The following is a 16745-nucleotide window of genomic DNA, read 5'->3' on the forward strand; positions in this document are numbered from 1 at the left end:
TTTCTTATTGTAGGAAATGCAATAAGGACTATCAAAATGCTACTTAGGATGAGGGCAGCGTTCATGGAGGCGAGGTATATAGTGAACTATGATGAGCTTTGTGCGTGGTAATGGTGGGGATGAAGCTACAATTTTAGTGGGTACGGTTATGCTGGTTGGTGGCCGCATAAGTATGGTTATAACCAACAAGGTCCTCTAGGGTCTTTTCAGTGGCGGAGGTCCGACATATCAGTAGGACAACCACGCAAGAGGTGCTTGTGGACTCTATTGGTGATGGTGTGTAGGTGTTGTCGTTGAGTCACTGTGAAGCATCATCTTCAACGAGTGAGAGGGACGAGTTTGTGAAGGAAACAGAGGCAAATACGCATAAATATGGGGATGTTTCGTGGCCACATTCAGACAGTGAGAGGGATGAGTTTGTGATTAATGAAAGTCCAATTGTAAGGGACAAAAACCAAGCTTTAATGGTGTTTACTAATGTGGATGATTCATTTGAGGGAGAGAACAATATGCATGATATTAAGGAAACAATGACATCTCCTATTAATAAAAGGAGAGGGAGGCCTCCTAAGAAGCATGGAGGGAGTGTGTCGATGGGTGGCTCGAGGAGGGGTCGTCCCAAAGGGAGTAAAAACTAACCAACGACTTCGCGTGTTTCTGAGTTTCATTTTGATCCGATTTAAATTAAAATATCTTACATAAAATTATCATCTAAAGAATTTTTCTCAATTAACATTAACATGTTTTATTTAAAAAAATAGATTTTTTTAAAAAAATACGAATATATAATATGAAAAAAAAAACTTAAAATATATATTTCTAACAACTATTTATACATTTTTTAATTAAAATTAGAAAAAATTTCAAAAATATAATATTACATAAAATTTAAATTTTATATCACAAAAGTCACCCGTGCATTGCACGGGTTACTTCGCTAGTTTATATTAGATAATAACAATAAAAGACCCTTGGTAAGTAGGGAATGTACACAACCCATAAAAAATACAGCAAGCAACATAATGCTTATAAAAAAAAATACCAAATAGGACCAACAACACCCCTAATAAAAAAAAACCGATATCGCTACTCTCCTCTACTAACCTTAACAACTTTCCTAGGAGCCAAGCCTTCTTTGCTCTTGTGAAATACCTCTCGATTGAAGCAACATTAGAAATTTGAGAAGAAAAAAATCATCATGAGGGGTCATAACTTCTTAAGAATCACCTTCAATCATCAAAAAAAGAAAGCCCTCACTCTCACTAAAAAAACAACGAGCGAGGAGAATGACCCCTTTTATTTTTCTTAGGACGACCATGTCCCCTAGGATTTGAAGAAGCTCAAGCGAGGAAGATTCTTCAGCTTCCTTCTATTATCCTAGTTGAAAAAACATCTCTATTACAACACTTGCTTCTTCAGATTGGTCCTTGTCTTTATCTCGTCGTCTGAGGTAAGTCCCTCCCTGAAAAATTTATTGTATTTAGTCCTCGTGTTTGAAAACTTTTTGGAGCGGATCCTCCCCGGAGGGCGGAGCTCCGACGAGTGCTTAAATAACACGCTGACTGGATTAATGAAGTTGATGTGGAATTAAAAAAAATACATCAACCTCCGTGGTCGGCATGCTGGCCTCCGCCGTGGGCTCTGTAATCAGGCATGGTGGTGGGGGTGGAGGAAATGTAAGAAGGGAGAAGGGTGTTTTAGTAAAGCAATATATATTTAACAAATGAATTTTTTTATTGGTAATTGATCTGAACCATTCAAAATAAAAAAAATTAAATCTAACGGTTTAAGAGTGAACTGAATCACCGTGGGACAGTTTTTAACTGTACCACTAAAGACAACACCCTCTTTGAGTTAACTGCGATGTTTTTGGCCTTTAGTACAGATGATAAGTGATAAATGAAAATCAAACTTTTCAATGTAAATGTAAACATATATAAAGTGATCAAATTAGAAGAATGACAAGGTAGTAAGAACATTTTGACATTATCCACTCTCAATTTATTTACTTATTTTTTCATTTTCACGGTTTTCCATGGTCCTCTATCTTCATGTGCCTCCCAGACAAGTGAATTTTCCATCATGGCATAGGCACTAGAGTCCAATCAGAGAGAGTGAGTGGGCCAACCAAGCCCACATTCAACAATCAACACTTCATTTGACAACTTGTTTTCCACAATTCCTTCTTTAATTGCCCCCCACAACATAATCATAGAAATTTGTAAGACCACATAGTCAAATCTTTTTTTTTTTTTGGTTACAGGAAAAAAAGTAACTAAAAGACAGAAAAACTAGCTAATTGCATCTAGATACAAACTATCATAAACAAAAGACGGCGGTCTCGCCCAAACTTGGATCGGTGTATCACTCTTCCCCGCCTCACGAGCTAAACAATCAGCAGTATTGTTCTTCTCCCGCTGGAAATGCAAGACACTGACGCTCTAAAACCTGGCCATCATGCTCCTAATACGAGTAATGTTATCCCTCGCCCAATAAGTACTAGTGTCGCTACCAGATTGTAACATCGTCACCATGTGCAGGCAATCACTATAACACTCTAAAATGCTGATTCTTAAATCCAGGGCATGTTTCAAGCCCAACTCCAACGCTGCAATTTCTGCCAAAAAAGCACTCCCAGGCCCCGCGCTCGTAGAAATAGCGGATTGCCAGTCCCCATTACCAGCCCAAAGAACCGCCGCACATCCCATTTGATTAAGCAGAGGATCCCAGCTTCCATCCGTCGTAAGGCGTACAGTACCAGTAGTAATGCTAGGAGTGGAAGATGTAGCAGAGATGGAATGGTGAGCAGGTTGATGCAACATTACCTTCTTCCAAAGAGCAACATCTCGAAGGATGTTTCGCAGAATCTGATTTAGTGTCCAGTGGTTACCATCAAAGGCTCGATGATTCCGCCACCTCCACATCCACCAAAGCACAGCCACGCCCAATGTGCACTCACGGTGACGCAGCAGACCAAGAAACCAAGCATCAAACGAGATGTGATTATCCAGAGATGGTAAGGATCGGCGAAAGTGTAACCATAGGCTGCGTGAATCCGGGCACTGTCGGAAGATATGATCAACATCTTCCAGGTCCGCATCACACCTAGTACAACTAGCGTTAGCTCTTTGCATTCGTTCCACATAGTCAAATCTAGTAAAGTGAGTTGTCGCAAAATGTAAAAGCAATTTATTTATTACCAAAAAAATCAAACATTACAATAGAAGCTTCAGTTCAGTTCCGGTTTCAGATTTGCTGCCAAACCACCACCACCACCACCGTGAGCCTCTCTCTCTCTCTCTCTCTCTCTCTCTCTCTCTCTCTCTATCTTTCGCTACACGCTTCTCGTTGCTGATTCCAATTCCTACCAAACTTCTCTACCCTTCTTTTTCGCAATAAAAAACCATCTTGTCTTTACTTTACTCTGCAACTTCAATCCATACATCCATCACACAGTGCATACTATTCCTCTTTCTACCTGAGTCTGATTTTGAGTTTTGTTTGTGAGTGTTCTGCTTTTGCTGAAGCTCTCTTTCTTTTGATTTTTGACCAATGTTTGGGCATATAGCTAGGCATTTGTTTTGCTCCTTTCTTTGTGAGTGGTTCTGTGCTTTCTCGATTTTGATTCCTCCCTCATTTTCCTTGATTTTGCTGGCATCTGATTGAAATTTCTGGAATTTTTGTCCTCTCTCTTACTATGTTTGTCGATTGGTTGCTATTGTTTCATCTGTTCCCCATTACAACAGTGTTTTCTGCAGAGAAAGCTTATTTATGAACAGTTTATGTGAAGTTTTCTTGATTTTCATATAGTGAGTTTTTTTATTGTTTGTGAATAAATCATGTACTGTTCTTTAGCTGGGAAATGCTTTGTATGTGGATGGAATCACTCTGTTCTTCTAGAATCAAGGCCTGACACTGTTTTCATGCCATGTTATGTTATGTTATGGACTATTTTATTCTATTTTTAAAATGCATCAAACATTAAATAGACTTCATGTTCTGTCGTGTGGCCATTCTAACATGTCTAACAAAACACTCTTTCTATCTCCTTAAACTGGCTCAACTGCATCTGTATGGTTGATCATAAAGACCTCATATGACTCTAAACATGTTTTCATGGCTCTAGAAGTTTGTTTCATATTGTTTATCCTTATATGAATTTACTGTTATTATTCAATTTTCATAGCTTGATGGTTATGATGATTCTGCACAGTGGCGATGGAGATTGCTCGTATGCTAATTGATTAGCATGTACATTGTGTCAGTAGTTGATGCCAGTAGATATGGAGTTCATATTTGTGCTATTGCTGTTGGGTTGCCTATGTTCTTTTGTGTTGCCTGATGCACAAGGTACTATCCCCTTCTTGTATATCATGTGGAACTCATTCAAAAATATGTAGGCTATGTAACATTTAACGGCTAAATGTACATACATTCATATTCTAATTCTGGGTATAAAACACAGCTACTCAAACTTCCATTTCCAATTCATTTCTGCGGAATACATACAAACATGTGCTTTATATTAACAGAGTTCAATGAATGCCTCATATTTTTTCCAAGATTGCAGTTGAAATATTATGGATTTAGAGCACCCAGACTTTACGGTTTTGTAAAAGTTGCGGTGTTTTTGAACTCCTGGTCTTCGCTCTTTTAGGTGTGTAATGTGTTTTTTTTTTCATTTCAGGAGATGCTCTATATGCATTGAAGTTATCATTGAATGCTTCAGCTCAGCAGCTCACTGACTGGAATCAAAATCAAGTCAACCCTTGTACTTGGTCACAAGTTTACTGTCACCCGAACACCAACATTGTTTTTCAAGTGTAAGATGCTCTGTATTGATTGTTTCTTTTAATTATTTTATTTGCAGAAGCTGTTGACTGACAGTCATTACATTCAGTGTTTGTGGGGAATTATATATTCCCTTTCTATATTTTCCACCATTATATCATGAATTTGTGCATGCCGTGTAACTATGTAAATTGCTTCATTGCAGTTCATTAGAGACGATGGGATTCACAGGATACTTGACCCCAAGAATAGGAGCTCTCAAAGATCTTACAACTCTGTGAGTATTTATATTACGAAATATCCACATGATTTCAGCCAAATCTATAATGCTAAAAATATTTTTGGCATTCCACCTCCTGCTCTTCCGAAGACCTAGCCATGGCAATAACTTTTATAGCACCGGGTTTCCCTTTTTTATTTCACGCCCTCAACTCAGTTTGTTAGTTATTAAAATACAGTTTCTTATGTTTTTCTTGCAGTCCCTATTCCTTTTTTTTTGGGTTTATTGGTTAGTCTCATCATTCTTGGATTGTTGTGTTTTATGTGTTGTGTATACATCTCTGTTATTTTGTTTAGCTTATTTTAAGATTAAGCTTTAGAAAATTGAGTATGCTATTTTCCATGCATCTGATGAACTGTAGTTCGTAGGGTTCATTTAGTCTGTACTGAATGTTTTGATTTTGATGCTTACTGAGTCTTGGTGCTTTAGACATATTTTTATTACCATTGTTTTGGTTATCTCTGAAATTCATTTGATGCCCTTCAGTGAACGTTTTGTTTTGATTCACTTTAATCATTCTTGCTATTTTGCAAATGGTCACTTTCACTTCTATATTTGGGGAGGGGTTTGGACTTTAGATTACAGTAGTTCATGCATTGGTTTCATTACACAATTTTTGGGGATTTTGTTTTCTTGTAAATACTTCAAATTACCAAAGAAGCTAGCAATATTTTAACTTTAGCATTGATGTACGTTATAATTTTATCATGCAGTTCTTTGCAAGGGAATGGAATCACTGGCGACATACCAAAAGAGTTAGGAAACCTGACAAAATTGATCAGGTTGGATTTAGAAAACAACAGATTAAATGGTGAAATACCACCTTCCCTTGGTAATCTTAAAAAGCTCCAATTCTTGTAAGTTTGGCATTTTGTTTGGTAGGTTTTGCAGATATATAATGAGTCTTATCAGGTGTTTCTATCGTGTAATGTTTAAATGTATCTGTTTTTTGTCCTGCTATCAGGACATTGAGTCAAAACAATCTGAGTGGGACTATTCCTGAATCATTTGGCAGTCTCCCAAGCTTGATCAATGTGTATGTGAACTAATGGTTTTTCTGAAAGTTTGCAGGTTATTTCCAAGTATATTTCATTAATTAAGTATCTGATTGATTGTTCAAACTTCTCTTTTGCAGTCTGCTGGATTCAAATAATCTTATTGGCCAAATTCCAGAGCAGTTATTTCAAGTTCCAAAATACAAGTATGAGTAGTTTAGTATTCAATTGATAATTTAAAGCACTATTTAAATGTCTTTCTATCCCTGATCCCAAGGACTACGTGTACCCATGAAATGAAACACTCGTAAAGTGATCACATACAATAAACAAAATGCTTCAGTTATATGCTTTGGTGAAAACCGAGGTTTATAAGCACATTCCATGTGGGACATACATGGGGTGAGACCTTATGCTAACTATGGAGTCCTTGATAGAATATTTGGATTTAGGATGTATAAGATGTTTTCCCTGGCTTTTGACATACACTCACGTGAGCATCCCTACATTCCACTTTTTTAACTGTGCTCCTTTTTGCAGTTTCACTGGAAATAAGTTGAATTGTGGTAAAAATTATATTCAGCCTTGCGCATCTAATAATGAAGATCAAGGTAACGAGTTTGGAATTTTTTGCTCAGCTCTATTGTGTAATTTGTTTTTCTCTGTTCATTATTCCCTTTCCTTTATTATAAGCTGAATACTGACTTTGCTACACTTGGCAGGTTCATCACATAAATCGGAAACTGGCCTCATAGTTGGAATTATTATAGGGTTAGTTGCTATCCTTCTCCTTGGTGGTCTACTGCTCTTTTGGTGCAGGGGTAGACACAAGGGCTACAAGCGTGAAGTTTTTGTAGATGTTGCAGGTTTGAGTTTCTTTTTTAGTCTGCAACATTCTTGTATGAGGCTTCTGTTAAGTGAAATATGGACACTGAAGTTAATATGTTTGCTGTTGTAGCATTTAAAAATATTGATTTGAAACTCTATAAATGCATTCAGTTTCAAAATGATCCAATGCCCTAAATCATGAGATAATACAGCATTGCATTTTAGGGATTATGATCCAAATTCTAGACTGATTTACATAAATGGTATATTGCTCAGCTCATGATGCATAATCAATGCATTGAAATACCACAGTTTCTTGCTGACGGCACCCTCAGATCATCCATATTGGTCAACAACATCTGGCTGTTGTACTATGTTTCCATTCAGGGCATCTAATTACTGTGATGTTCATTTCATTTAGTCTTAGTGCTTGTAGTATCTTGTCGCTTTTATTGCCAATGTATTCTGGTCATGCTTTTCCCTCTTTCATGTCCTTGTGCCCTGTGGCCCATTGAATTGAGTGGCAAGATGTTAGGGATTTAAAACTAATCATCCGTGCCTGATGGTTCTTGAAATTACACATTGAAATCTACTCATCTCCATTTCTCTAAACCTTCTATGTCTAATGAATGGGGGGGGATATGATCAAATTTTGGGGTATTAGAAGAGAATTTACTGGTTGACCGTATTCTAGTAATATTTTTATGTGAATGCTTGTTGAAATAGTGTAATAAGAGATTGATGTGAAACTTTCACCCTTACAATTGATTACGCTAACTTTCTATTTTGTCATTATTCTTTTTTCTTGTTTCACCAGGTGAAGTTGATCGGCGAATTGCTTTTGGTCAACTAAAAAGATTTGCATGGAGAGAACTACAGATAGCTACAGACAACTTCAGTGAGAAAAATGTTTTAGGACAGGGAGGCTTTGGAAAGGTTTATAAAGGTGTTCTTGCTGATAACACAAAAGTTGCGGTCAAAAGGTTAACTGATTATGAAAGCCCTGGGGGAGATGCAGCTTTCCAGCGTGAAGTTGAGATGATAAGTGTAGCTGTGCATAGGAACCTGTTACGGCTGATTGGGTTTTGTACTACTCCAACAGAGCGCCTCCTAGTTTATCCCTTCATGCAGAACTTAAGTGTTGCTTATCGTCTCCGAGGTAGTTGTGATCCACATTGGTATCTCTAGTATGCTAAGCATTCAATTTGTCAATAGTGTTTGCTTGTTTTCTCGTGATATTTTACTTCGTTAATCCTGATGCAGAAATCAAACCTGGGGAGTCTGTTTTGGATTGGCCTACAAGAAAACGGGTGGCTCTGGGAACAGCCCGTGGCCTAGAGTATCTTCACGAGCATTGCAATCCTAAGATTATTCATCGGGATGTGAAGGCGGCTAATGTATTACTTGATGAAGATTTTGAGGCAGTTGTCGGTGACTTTGGTTTGGCAAAGTTAGTAGATATTCGAAAAACTAATGTAACAACTCAAATTCGCGGGACAATGGGCCACATAGCTCCCGAATATTTGTCCACTGGAAAATCTTCTGGAAGGACTGATGTTTTTGGTTATGGGATTATGCTTTTGGAGATTGTTACAGGTCAACGGGCAATTGACTTTTCCCGCTTGGAAGAGGAAGATGATGTGCTATTGCTTGACCATGTAAGACCTTTTTCAATATTATGGCCTTGTTTTTTGCTGTCTCTTTGGTGTTTGTTTCTTGTTTGTGTAGTATGCTTTTAACTCTTGTATGCCTCATGGGTGGTTGGGTGAATGATAATGTCAACTTTGGCATTTTGTCACATAAGAAAGGATCTATCTGCTTGTCATGGGCACTCCACAAAAATTGGGCATTCTAAAACCACTTAGGCTAACACATGGACAGGGAGTATTGGTCGTGGTTAGCCAAGAGAAGTTGATCTAGCTACAATTGTATATCTGCATTTTTATCAAGCTAGAAAAAAGCTGAAATCTGTAGCTTTTGAAATTTTAAAAAACACAATTGTTATGTTGATGGAGGTGAACGGCTGCATTTTGTAGTGTTGGCCTTTGAATTCATGGTGCTTTGTATTTATCATCTTCAAAAATCAAGATCTATGTCATTTATCAGTTTATACTGGTTGCTTACTGTTTCCTATATATTTTTATGCTCTGTAGGTTAAGAAATTAGAGCGGGAGAAAAGACTAGATGCTATTGTTGACCGCAACCTAAATAAAAATTACAACATAGAAGAGGTAGAAATGATGATACAAGTTGCATTACTCTGCACCCAATCGACACCAGAGGACCGTCCAATGATGTCTGAGGTTGTAAGAATGCTCGAAGGGGAAGGGTTGGCTGAAAGGTGGGAGGAATGGCAGCATGTGGAGGTAAATCGGAGGCAAGAATATGAGAGATTGCAAAGAAGATTTGACTGGGGAGAAGATTCGGTTTATAATCAAGATGCCATTGAGTTGTCTGGTGGGAGATGAGAAAATCTATAAATTTGAACCATTTATGTTTTATGCTGTATTTCATTATCCCTTCTTGATAGGTTAGCTTGAATGGATCTATGGAAACTTCACATGATAGTGTCATGTTGAAATTTTGTATACATATCTCTCTTCATATATATTAAATAGGTGGGGCACAATGTTTCACTTGATATTGTAGTGTGACATGAAAGGATCTTAATCCTAGCTTGAATACAGATGGAAGTTGTATTGTTTTTGAACTGTGAGCAGGGAAACAGATTGATAGTTTTAAAATTTGATACTCCATTACAGTGGTTCATTCCAATTACAAAACATAGGGTGGTGTACTGCAAGTCCTCACACAATGATCGATGTGGAAGTGGAAGTGGAACCAATGTAACATCCCCATTCCTTGCAATGGTGTATGATCAATCCTGAGTGTCTTGTTTATGGGTTCCAAATAATGCTAAATAATCTGCACAAAAGTTCCCTTCTCTTAGTGTATGACTAAGCATAACAGTCTGATGATTATTCATAAAATAATTGATACACCAACTTGCAGGAATTATTTTTTCCTATAAGTTATCCTGTGAAAATAAGAGAAAAAGGATGATGCAAACTACTCGAATTTTAATGATGTGTCATGGCTAATATTAAATAAATAAATAAAACATATTTTTCATATCCTTAAAATTTGATTGTTGACTATCTAAATTTTTTACACCGTTAATGCATGAAAATTATTTTGTAAATATAATTCTGCTGTTATTTTGATAGAAGAAGATTGGATCATAGCCACAAATCATAAATTGTGAAGAAATATACGCAAAAATAAAAATTGGATGTATGAAGATGGGTTAAACTAAACATTTGCTATGTTTGGCATGCCATTTCAGCTAGCTTATAGCTTATTTGACTAGCTTAAAACTTATTTGACTAGCTTAAAAGCTCTATAAAAATGTTTGGTGAAGGAGCTTATTTCAGTAGCTTAAAGCTTTAAGCTATAAGCTATCTGAGGTAGCTTATAGCTTATTGAATTTATTGTCATTTTTATTCTTATTATTTTATTAAAATTTCACCATATAGGTATTAATGTTAAAATAAAATAAGTAAAAATTAATATTATATTTTTAAGATGAATTTTTTTTTCCTTCGGAAAACCTATTTTTAAGATGATAAATAAATTGAGTCAAATTAAAATATTTAAAGTTATAATAATTTTAATATTAATATCCTATAGGTATTAATGTGAAAATAAAGTAATGTTAAATATAAAAATAATTATACAAGTATGTCTTTTTATGTCATTTTGCAATTTCAGCTTGTTCAACCGCTAGTTTTACCAAACACTTTTGTTACAATTACGTAGCTTTCAGCTTTGAGCTAGCTTATCAACTTTCAGCTATCAGCTAGCTTTTCAGCTTTCAGCTAGCTTATCAGCTAAACGTGTCAAATATAGCATTATCTATAAGAAGCAAAGTTAGAAAATATTTTGAATAGTGTAAAATATAAATAACGTTAAAAAACAATTTTATAATTTTAAGTTTTTAACAGTGAGTTTTTATATTCCATCTCATATTTCCCAAATTAGTTGAAGAAAAACAAGTAAAGAAAAAAGGGATGAAATCATGAAAATGATAACTTACTACACAAAAATGTAATTTGCTATTATTTTCTTTTTCCCCAAGCAATCACACAACACTATTACTATGAAACGTTGAGGTGCTATTTGGGAGCCCTAACTCTGCTGTGTCTCCGTCGACCCTCTCTCCTACCGTCCGCCACCGCCGTATCGCCGTCTAGGCATCCAGACGCTATATTCGTCGCTCCTGATTTTCAAAGCACCGTCGTAGCTCTCCAACGTACTTCTCGGTAGGCCCTTATCTCTCCACCGTGCTTCAGATTTAAGCTTGTTAGGTTTAAGAACGTTCAATTTAAGCATTCGATTCCCTAATTTTACTCTCTGTTCGATTACGGTGAAGCTCGATTTTCATTGTTTCTGAGCTCAATCGAGCTTTTAATTCGAGCTTGTATTCAATTATAATCTTCTAGGTTTTTTCACAAGAATTTTGGGTTCTTAAGGATTTCTGTTTGTAGTTTGTCAATGATTATCTTGTTTGCTTATACAATTGTAGATCATTCACTACTTTTGTTTTGGTTTGAAACTGGCTTTTGAATTTGTCCCATCTTCCTTTTTGTAGCTCAGGTATTTTGAATTTAAAGCTTGCTGGGTGGAGTATTGTAGTTAGAATTCATTTTTGGTCTTTCAATCAAGGTTTGTTCAGTGGTATAATCATGTTTCAAAATCCTAATGAAGCTCTTTCTGATTCTGATTAACAACTGAAGAAGAAATAAATTTCAAGTGTACTCTGTTTTGCTAATAGTTGATTGAGAGAAAAATAAGAGTTATTGCAGATTTAGGTTAAGAAACAAGGGAAAGAATTTGAGATAGAGAGAAATAGAAGAAACTGAAAAAAGGGGACGTTTGTGTTTAGAGAATAAGTAGTGCTATTAATGGATTGATGGTAAGCCTTTTTTTTCATTATTAATGTTGCTTGCTTTGAGCTTTTCTGGGTCTATATAAAAGTGAATTTATATTGTCATAGTCTCAAATCTCGATTGAGTAGATATGAATTGTCCATTTCCAAGGGATAGGGAATTTTATATTAGTCAAGTTTTAAAGCTAAACTCATCTTGATACATGTTTTATTTAGTGGGTTTAGCAGGGAAAGTAAGTTCTGTGAGTGATTAGAGTTGGATTATATTTTTGGGTTGCATTCTGGGGTATTTAGCAATAGTAGTTCATATGGTGTTAATAAAGCAACAAAAAAAAATCAGTACTTTTTGTGTGGATTGTAAACAAAGTTTATGTTGATACAGTATATGGAATAATGGAAGTATTAGCTAGAGTTGGATGCTGAGACATCCTTTTGTTTTGAGTACTTCAATTCAGTTCCATAAGGATTGATTGGATAAGATAAATTTAAAGAACTTAATCTACTCCTGAGCTGTTGATATACTGGGATGAGTTAGTGTGTTCTAATTGGCTTCAAGTTTTTTTCTTCGGTGGCTTTGCCAAGGTTGATGCTGCCATGACCTCCTTTATTGCACTGTTTGAGCTGATTAGGTATTTGATTCAATAAGTAATTTTAAAAAGTTGTAGTTCATCAGAGTTAATATTTTTCTGTCTATTTTCTTTTCCTGCAGGTCTTGACATGGGTTTGTTCTAAGTTGCTTACAGAGTGTGCACTCTTGATTTTTCTAGAGTGTTAGTTTTTCATGAATCTAGGATCCTGCCTCACTAGAACAAGTTAAATCTGAATTTGTTATCGCTGGTTTTAATGTTATGGTGGATGGTTTAACAGAGTGAATTGTGTGTGATAATAATGTTAAGGTTAATGGTTTAACAGAGTGTACTGTGTGTGAAAATAATGTTCAGTTAAATTGCTTAATGATAATTGTGTTAATGGTGTAACTTGTTTCAGCTATCAGAGAACATGAGCACTCAGACAAGCCAACCTGAAAAGCTGTCTTCATCGGTTGCCACTGTTGCTTCATGTCGAAAGAAGAAGAGTGAAGAAGCCACTTTCTTGGAGGATGTAAAGGATCACATTGACGAGTTTATTAATGCTTCTATGGATGAACACAAAACCTGCTTTAAGAAGACAATTCAGAAGGTTTGTGTACCTAAAATTTCTTGAGAAATTTATCCATTCTTTGTTGTCATTCCTGATATAGTGTGGTTTTGGATCAATTTCAGATGTTTGGTTTGTCCAAGGCAGTTGCAGAAAAGAACTCCAATGCTGTGAAAGAAGTTGAAAGTTCTCTGCCTCTTCAGACAACCGTACAAGATTAAATTTCTTGTTTCTGAATCACTATACGTGTCAATTCAACTGAGTCGTGCGGTAGATATTTAGCTATATTGGACTTTCTAAATAAGGTTCAATAAAACTTTCGAAATGCAGCCATAATCTTTTCATAGCAACTCATCTTATTGTTTTTTCTAACGTCATTTAAGTGGATCACAAAAAAATAGCAATCCTCGTATTTGCTGAACATTGAGAATTTGAAAGGACGTTAAATTATGTGTGAAATCCAAGTGTTCTGGTCAATAGTGGTCACAGGAGCCAAATCCATATTCATCCAAACCATCCAACGATCCTTCAACATTTCATCCCAACAATCACTTTCCTTCCTTCACCCCTTGGCTCCTTTCTTTCCCCCAAATGTCGGCTAATGCCCCTTGAATAGTGTCAGTGCCATGTGTCCAAATAGCTACTCCTTCTTGGGGAATTGAGGTTTTGCACGAGCACTTCCACACTGGCACCCCGCTTTCTCTGGTACTGCTCGCACGAGCTCACACTTATAGAAGTGAGAGTTCTTTGACACCAGCAGAAGTAGCTATGCTACTTTGCGCTCGATGATGTAGTTCATCACATTGGGTTTCAGGTGTCGATGTTGATGATGGCATGGTGAATGGCAGCGAGGATCTCGTTGGAGAGGGTGTTCATGTGTTAGTTGGAGAGGGTGTTCATGTGTTAGTTGGTGAGGAGGATGTTAGTGTAGATGGATTGGGATATGAAGTGTTGGACACTTCATTCGAGTGTTGAGTTGGCAGAGATTGTGAAGTGGAATTCGAAGGGAGTTATTTGGGTCTTCTTCACAGGGACTCTTCAGCATCATGTGCATGGTTAAGTGATTTTGATTGATTAGGGAGCTGAAATTGCAGTGATTATTGGGGTGAGAGTGAGGGAGTCTAATTAATGAGTAAATGTCATCCCCTTAAATATGTTAATGGTTTGTACAAATTTGAAAATATCATGGCACATTGCTATTTTTTTGTACGAGAGCGTGTTCGACACAAATCCTTGCACCTCATAATTGTTGTAAACAATGATTCACGACAAGTCGACAATGATGCCACGCTATAGCTACTATTGACGGAGGACTTAAAAGCTTAACTTTTCTTTTTGCAAAAAGGATTGTTGAACCATGAAATTGTTGACTAAAATAATAATCTGAAAAGGATACTTGCTAATTAATAATCTTTACAACAATTAGGCATCATTGATGTTAATTAAATCAAAATAGTTCACAGAACCTCAGTAACCCAAACACCTATTTCAATTTGCTATTAAGGTTCTATAGTACTATAGTAGAGCCATTACATCACGATTCACGCACATCATGAATCTAAATGGGCTAAAATTCAAATAAAAACAAAACTGAAGTAATGAGAATATAATAAGAGGTGAAGTATCAACATCAACTCAGGTAAGTATCAATATAGATCACCATTTTTTCCTGCAATACCCCATTAGATTCTAATCAAATTTGTAATCCTTGATAACCTGTGCCCCTACGCCAGACTTCCCAACACTCCAACATCTTATCTTCAGTGTTCTACAATCCTAAATAAAAGGTATATACCCTAAAACACATGTTTGATGTTCCTAAGCAAAGCTTGGTCACCCTAAAAATAAATAATTAAAGCACAACTTATTGCAGGATAAGAGGAGAGCACAACTTAGAGCATTGCACAACAAAACTTCCCCAAATTACTATCTTGCGCATATAGTGCATATCATAATGAACTCCAGCTCAAACACAACAGAACAAGTAACATCCAAGCACAGAAACAACCAGAAAGCATTGACCAGATAACTCTTTTGTATGTACTCACTTCCTCTGTAATAATAAACATCAATGAAAGGACCAGAACCATTTGTATCGGCAAAATCATGTGAATCTTAACATCAGAACAATCTGTATACCCAAAATCATGTGAATCTTAACATCAGATTCGGACAAAATAAACATACCTAAGCTTAAGAACCAAATGGCTCTAACCAAAAACAATCAAATTTCCTCCTTCCCATTTTCCGAATTGGATATATCAACAATCCCAATCCTCTCGTCCTCCGGCAAAATTGACCAATTCGGAGACTGCACCGCGCGCAGCCACTTGAAATCATCCACATTGGCCCAATTTCCGGTCTCAGCATCGAGACCAGCACCGCGAAGATCTTCTTCGATCCCCTGGTAGCTCAAACAATACGGCGCGAACCTCACACCATTACTATCCTCGATTATAGGCCTGCTCCTAACCCTAAGGTAGAAATCACTCCCCCTGGCACCGTGAATCCGAATCTGATGCGACGCCAACGCGAACACACAACCCTCAACCCCCTCAATGAGAACCGACCCCGTCACCGGCCCGACGTAAACCCTACAATTCTTCAACCTGTGCACGAAAAGCGCCCTCACGCAACCAATTATCCTCACCTCGCAGGAATCAAGATCTGAAACTGTGAACTCCCCAACCTCTGATCCCCTGAACTCCTCAACCAAAACCCTACCCGTTTCGTTCCTAAACCCCGGCGAATCACGCGGCACGAAGCTCGATTTCACAGAATCGCGATCCGGAGGTGGTGTTTGTTTGGGTTCTGGAACAACGGAATCCTTATCTCTCTTGGCGGTGGCGTTCTTGCTCTTGAACGAGAACTTCTTCTTCGGGATTAGCTCCGATGAGAGGCTGTCGAGGCTGCGTTTGAGATCGGAGACGGTTTTGAGGGAGGACCGGACGTCGTAAGAGGGGAGGAGATACGAGTTTTCAGCGACGAGCTTTTCCAAATCGGAGATCGAGGCGGTGATGTCGTTGAAGTGCGTTTTGAGCTGAGAAGGATCGGAGGAGATGGATTGGGACTCGGCGAGGCGAGAGTCGATGGAGGCTTTGAGATCGGAGAAGCGTGAGAGGAAGGAGGAGGTGGAGTCGAGGGAGGAACCGGAGGTGTCTGAACGCGGTTGTTGTTGGTGGCGTTTGGAGAGACGCTCGAGCATTGATAAGTGCTTTTTCTGTAACGCTGCTTCTGCTTCTCCGTCGTCGGAGACGGTTAGCTTCTCGATCCCGTCGTCGTCCATTGTTTTTGCGGCGAGTTCGGGAGGGGTGGGAAACTGGAAGTGAAAGTGGCGTCAAATGATAATTTGAGTTAACAAACGTTAAAAACTGATTTCACTTTTTCAGAATTTATTTTACTCACCTGATAAGCTAACCATTGGTGTGTTCTCTATAATTGATTTTGAGTCCATAATTCATTATGATAGAAAGCATTTTGCACCATGTTTTGGGCTTCAAAATCAATTATGAAATTGCACACTCCACTCCCAAACACACACTTAGTACTACATGTTGGGTCTTTTTTCTCTAAGGTGTTATTTGGCATGGACGACTAGGTCTCGTATGAGTGACATGATTTACCTCTGGACGAGCTGATTTGTTATGAGCGATATTGTGTAACAGAGCGATGTGGTTCTTTAGGGGGCGACATGATTAAATACTAACTTATTTTAGCATATGTTGTGGTATGAGCTTAAGTATTTTGTTTTGGTGTTTTACTTTGA

At 37.4% G+C, this 16745-nt stretch overlaps 4 protein-coding genes across 8 annotated transcripts; 2 read left to right on the forward strand and 2 right to left on the reverse strand.

The window, feature by feature from the left end:
- Positions 1-2441: 2441 nt before the first annotated feature.
- On the reverse strand, positions 2442-3134 carry LOC130713397 (uncharacterized). Its single transcript, XM_057563169.1, has one exon. The coding sequence runs from the start codon at positions 3132-3134 to the stop codon at positions 2442-2444; it is 693 nt and encodes a 230-aa protein (XP_057419152.1).
- A 5-nt stretch (positions 3135-3139) lies between these two features.
- Positions 3140-9604, forward strand: LOC130711555 (probable LRR receptor-like serine/threonine-protein kinase At5g10290). Of its 4 annotated transcripts, none has more exons than XM_057561229.1 (12): positions 3140-3280; positions 4214-4350; positions 4688-4823; positions 4997-5068; positions 5785-5928; positions 6036-6107; positions 6207-6272; positions 6607-6677; positions 6789-6932; positions 7712-8053; positions 8158-8552; positions 9048-9604. In XM_057561229.1, the coding sequence occupies exons 2-12, from the start codon at positions 4272-4274 to the stop codon at positions 9360-9362; spliced, it is 1836 nt and encodes a 611-aa protein (XP_057417212.1). In that variant the 5' UTR covers positions 3140-3280; positions 4214-4271; the 3' UTR covers positions 9363-9604. The 4 variants fall into 4 exon arrangements, with proteins under 4 accessions (XP_057417212.1, XP_057417214.1, XP_057417213.1 ...); XM_057561231.1 differs by having other exon boundaries at positions 3206-3277; XM_057561230.1 differs by lacking the exon at positions 3140-3280 and adding an exon at positions 3310-3503.
- A 1419-nt stretch (positions 9605-11023) lies between these two features.
- On the forward strand, positions 11024-13329 carry LOC130711177 (uncharacterized). 2 transcript variants are annotated; one of them, XM_057560679.1, is made up of 3 exons: positions 11024-11216; positions 12830-13021; positions 13105-13329. In XM_057560679.1, exons 2-3 carry the CDS (start codon positions 12842-12844, stop codon positions 13198-13200), a joined length of 276 nt encoding a protein of 91 aa, XP_057416662.1. In that variant the 5' UTR covers positions 11024-11216; positions 12830-12841; the 3' UTR covers positions 13201-13329. The 2 variants fall into 2 exon arrangements, with proteins under 2 accessions (XP_057416662.1, XP_057416663.1); XM_057560680.1 differs by lacking the exon at positions 11024-11216 and adding an exon at positions 11595-11619.
- A 1053-nt stretch (positions 13330-14382) lies between these two features.
- LOC130711176 (tubulin-folding cofactor C) lies at positions 14383-16464 on the reverse strand. Its single transcript, XM_057560678.1, has one exon. The coding sequence runs from the start codon at positions 16263-16265 to the stop codon at positions 15204-15206; it is 1062 nt and encodes a 353-aa protein (XP_057416661.1). The 5' UTR covers positions 16266-16464; the 3' UTR covers positions 14383-15203.
- Between the last annotated feature and the right edge of the window lie 281 nt (positions 16465-16745).

This window comes from Lotus japonicus, chromosome 4 (genome assembly GCF_012489685.1).
Source record: "Lotus japonicus ecotype B-129 chromosome 4, LjGifu_v1.2".
NCBI lineage: Eukaryota > Viridiplantae > Streptophyta > Magnoliopsida > Fabales > Fabaceae > Lotus > Lotus japonicus.